The 4,906-nt window shown below is 34.9% G+C and overlaps 1 protein-coding gene across 9 annotated transcripts in view; it reads left to right on the top strand.

Annotated features, from left to right (window-relative positions):
* LOC106869571 (orphan steroid hormone receptor 2) overlaps positions 1-4,906 on the top strand; it is a 168,721-nt gene that overhangs the window by 155,103 nt on the left and 8,712 nt on the right. For all 9 annotated transcript variants that reach the window (XM_052966728.1, XM_052966745.1, XM_052966720.1 and 6 more), the window contains one exon: positions 3,517-3,654. In XM_052966728.1, the coding sequence (XP_052822688.1) occupies positions 3,517-3,654 (138 nt within the window). The remainder of the gene's footprint in view (positions 1-3,516; positions 3,655-4,906) is intronic.

The following is a 4,906-nucleotide window of genomic DNA, read 5'->3' on the forward strand; positions in this document are numbered from 1 at the left end:
TAGGAAGGGCATCCAGCTGTAGAAACTCTGCAAGGTCGGATTGGAGCCTGGTGCAGCCATCTGGTTCGCCAGTCCTCAGTCAAATCGTCCAACCCATGCTAGCATGGAAAGCGGACGTTAAACGATGATGATGATTAGCTGTGGCTGTTTAGTCACTGACGCTTTGAATTGAGCCTGTGGAGACCTCTGAACAATTAATCATAAAGGATATAATTTGACACAGCTGGCTGAATATTCAGCCTGTTTTTTTGTGGCAATACTTTTTGGTGCTAGAGGCAAATATGCTTGCATGCACACACAGAAGTGAGAGAGATAAAGACATTACAATTTATCTATTGAACACAATTGATATAAAGACTTTCTCCTCTTAATACGCATAAAGAGGAACATACTCTCATACACAGAGAGGGAGACAGAAATTGAGAGAAACATTAAAATGTCTGATGCCTAGGAAAACAGCTTCAAATTAACTATGCAATATAGGCAGCTGTGCCAAAACGTCTCATAGCTAGATTTCCAGTGGATTATAATCAAGTTATGTCTTCAGTTTTAACCTATAGACAATGTCTTTGTATTCTTCAGTCATCTGTTGTTATTACCATAAAAACCCATGTAATTTGCACATCTGTATAATTTGCGCAGGTGATTTTCAGGATAAAAATTGTTAAAAAAAAGCTTCTACTTGTGTAAAATTTGCACCCAAAAGTTTTCAAAGTTGCTGATATGGCTGAGGGAAAAGGTTTTCAATTTAGTTGTATTTAGCATAATTTCACTTATGATTAGATTTTATTAAATTTTCATTGACTGAAAATAATTTCTGCTTAACAGGTATCACATTGAAAGCTATTAAATTATGAAGTGTTTGTGCTGTTTATACTAAACTTTATTTTACATTTCTTGCCCACAAGAGATAATGCTCGATCTTTAGCATACTTCTGTATATCTTCTCATATCAGTTGTTTTCTTATCAACAAAAACCAAAGCTGATAAATATGCACAAGTGTTGCAAAATAAGCTCAATTACCAATAAACATCAGCTTGGATGACACTTTACTCAACCAACAGAGGAAAGTGACTGATCAAACTGATTATATAAACAGAATTCTTATTGGTTGAAAGTGTCTTGTCTCAAGCTCTGATTTTCTGCTTTCTTGTCGGAACTTTTGATACGGAATATCAAAATTTTAATCCCTTTCACACTTATAAAATGTCAAGTAAACTTAAAAATTTGTCATTACCATTTTAGCTAGGAGACCAAACCAAAAGTTTGGTAACCCACTAAAATAAACATTAAAAATCGAAAGGAGAAAATAAACAGCTTTGCAAGTTTAACTCAGTGTTTATTGAACAAGAGAGGTGTGAAATTTAAGAGATATAAACAAGAATAGCAAAAATCTACTATATCAAAAGAACTGGTAATACATACATTACATGTGTTCTAGGAAGAGAACATAAGATTGCTGCATAATTTAACATGAATGTGAAATGACATTAAACATTGTAAAAGGTAAACGAAGGTTTCTGTAGGAACGCTAAATCATATTCACTTAGTGAGTTTACATGTGCAAGGACGAATTAGGTCATCGGCATTAGATACAGTAAAATATGGCCTGACTGATTACCAGCATGAACATCAAACTTCAAAAAGTAGTTAACCATTTCATGGTTTTAGTAAATTTATACAGAAAAAGTAAGCATTATACCATCCAGCATAAATAAAAGTCAACTTCATTATATTTTTTCTGTAAAAATGTATTCTAACATTAAATGAGTCAACTTCTGGCACAAATGTTTACATTTCTACATCATTTTTCAACAAAAAACAAAAAAATTTCTAAAAAATTCTGGAAACGATCTACTTATGTAATTTATGCACCCTCTTAAGTTTATTTCTGTTTTTGAGAAAAAGTGCATAAATTACATGGGTTTTTACGTTACGCATAGAAACTGAAACTGTCAGTGTAATCTAATGATGCCCTTTTTTTTTTCATTACACAGTATATATATATATATATATATATATATATTCTTTCATTCTTTTACTTGTTTCGGTCATTTTAGTTGCCATGCTGGAACACCACCTTGAAAGGTTTTTAATCAAAAAAAAATCAACCCCAGGACTTACTTGTTAAGCCTTATTCTATCAGTATCATTTGCCAAACTGCTAAGTTTTGGGGACATAAACACACCAACACCAGTTACCAAATAGTGATGGGGTTGGGGGATAAACACTGAAAGAAAGACACGTGCATAGAAATATACTTATGTTTTTATATATATATACGACAGGCTTCTTTCAGTTTCCATCTACCAAATCCACAAGGCTTTGGTTGACCTGAGGCTATAGTAGAAGACACTTGCCCAAGTTACCACGCAGTGGGACTGAAGCTGGAACCATGTGGCTGGGAAGCAAGCTTCTTACCACACAGCCATGTCTGTACCATACACACACACACACCACAATGTTTTTATTGTTAGTGTGCTAATTTCAAAACTGATAATCAGAACCATTTTGCTCATGGGCAAATCATATTTTGCTTATCTTGATCTACTGTTGTTTGATTGTTATTAGGAAAGCATTCAAATGAGGAACAATATACAAATTTAAAAACAAACAAAAAAAAATGCCAAGCATTGCTGAAATAGAAAAATGTTGTGAAAATTGTGCCATGCCCCTGTTTTAAGAGGTTAAAAGTGAGGAGATGAAAAGCAATAATGAAAAGAGATAAAAAAAGAAACTTATGATGGTAAAAAATATTTGGAATATAGTTAGTCTCTCAAGTAATTTTAGTTCTAAGTTAGAACAAACCAATTCAAGTGAAAAGAAGTGGTAATAAATATTTCTAGTCTTAAGATGCTAAGATATATGAAGAATCATAGTGATATATGTAATCGGCTAAAGAATAATTTGATACTTGTTATGAAGCCAGAATGAAATGTTGCTGAGGTAAATTTTAGACTAAAATTCATATGCTAAGATTCTAGCCTTGAATATGAAGTTTCCTTTTTTGTTTTTGTTTTGTCATGTATCTAATATCTGGGTATAATGATACTGGTTAAATATCCTTAAAAGAACAAACTGCCATAGGACTGTTGCTGCTGTTATTGCTATGACAACCATCATCTGTTGTTATGGGTTACTGCAATCTGCAAAAGATACTTAGTTCCTCTGTGGATATAATTAAATGATGAGGGAATTGCTTGATAGATAGGTTAAATCATGTGAATCATCACATTTAGCTGCATTTTTATTTATTCATTTTTTTGTTTTCATATGAAGCTCTTAATAAACGCCATTTCACTTCATTCGCATCATTCTTTTAACAAAGACTATTCTGACCTCTAATAATAGTAGTTCTTAATTTAGTTTTGGGTTAATAACTTGAAAGAAAAAAGGACTTCCCTGAGGTTGATTTATCTTTTTGACATATTGCACAAAAATTAACATTATTACTTTCAGAAAAATCACTTATCTACTTTTATCCATTCTAATTTGTGGTTTTGACAATTTTTCAGATAAAAACAACAGTGAACGAGCCAAATTGGTCACAGAACACATAATTAAACTACAGAGTTATGTTCACACAATGGAGAATCTTCAAGTTAACAATACAGAATATGCTTATTTAAAAGCCATGACATTATTTTGTCCTGGTCAGTCAAACATTTTTTTCAATATAAATTTCTTTAATTTCAAATATTTATTGGCATTAATATGTTAATAAGCATTAAAGAGTTCATTACTCAATCAATTTGCTATTTAATTAATGTTAATTTATGCAGTATAACTACTGCAAAGCTTTCATGTTGATATTTCAGTTAATTAGCAGGGTAGTGAGTTGGCAGAATCATTACCATGCCAGGTAAAATTCTTAATGGCATTTTGCCCACCTTTATGCCCCAGGTTCAAATCCCACCGAGATTGACTTTGCCTTTCATCCTTTCAGAGTCGCTAAAATAAGTACCAGTTGATAATGGGGCTTGATATAACCGACTTACCCTCTATACTGATTACCTTTCTCTCATAGCGGAATCACTACCAGAACTAGAGAAGAAATTTCAGGTATGGAAGCAAGGTTTAGAATCGAAGGGCCTTAGAGTCAATGTTGCAAAAACCGAAGTCCTAGTAAGAAGGATGGTGAACAAATCACAAACCCCTTCAGGTAGATGGCCCTGCTCGATCTGTAGAAAAGGTGTAGGTGGAAACTCCATAAGATGTACCCATAAGAGGTGCAGCAACATGAAAGGAAGGTTAACCGGGAAAATAGCTTTTGTGTGCGACAGATGCACAGGGGCAATAAACACTGCAGATGCTCAGAAAACTGATTCCATCACATGCCAGGGGAAGAAACTAGAAGTAGTTGATAGCTTCCGCTACCTAAGTGACCAAGTCTGTTGTAGGGGTAGATGCTCAGAGAGTATTGCCACTAGAATAAGAATAGCCTGGGCAAAGTTTAGAAAGCTCCTACCTCTTCTGATGACAAAGAGCCTCTCGCTCAGAGTGAAAGTTAGATTGTATAATGCATGTGTGCGAACTGCCATGCTACGCAGTAGTGAAACATGAGCTGTGACTGCTGAAGGCATGCGTAGGCTCGAAAGAAATGAAGCTAGTATGATCCGCTGGATGTGTAATGTCAGTGTGCACACATGACACAGTGTAAGTACCCTGAGAGAAATGCTGGACATAAGAAGCATCATATGTGGTGTGCAAGAGAGACGTTTGTGCTGGTATGGTCATGTGCTATGTATGGATGAGGAGAGCTGTGTGAAGAAATGTCACTCCTTAACGGTGGAAGGAACCCATGAAAGAGGGAGACCCAGGAAGACATGGGATGAGGTGGCGAAGCATGACCTTTGAACGTTAGGCCTCACAGAGGCAATGACAAAAGACCGAGACCTCTGGAGA

This window comes from Octopus bimaculoides, chromosome 1, assembly GCF_001194135.2.
Source record: "Octopus bimaculoides isolate UCB-OBI-ISO-001 chromosome 1, ASM119413v2, whole genome shotgun sequence".
Lineage (NCBI taxonomy): Eukaryota > Metazoa > Mollusca > Cephalopoda > Octopoda > Octopodidae > Octopus > Octopus bimaculoides.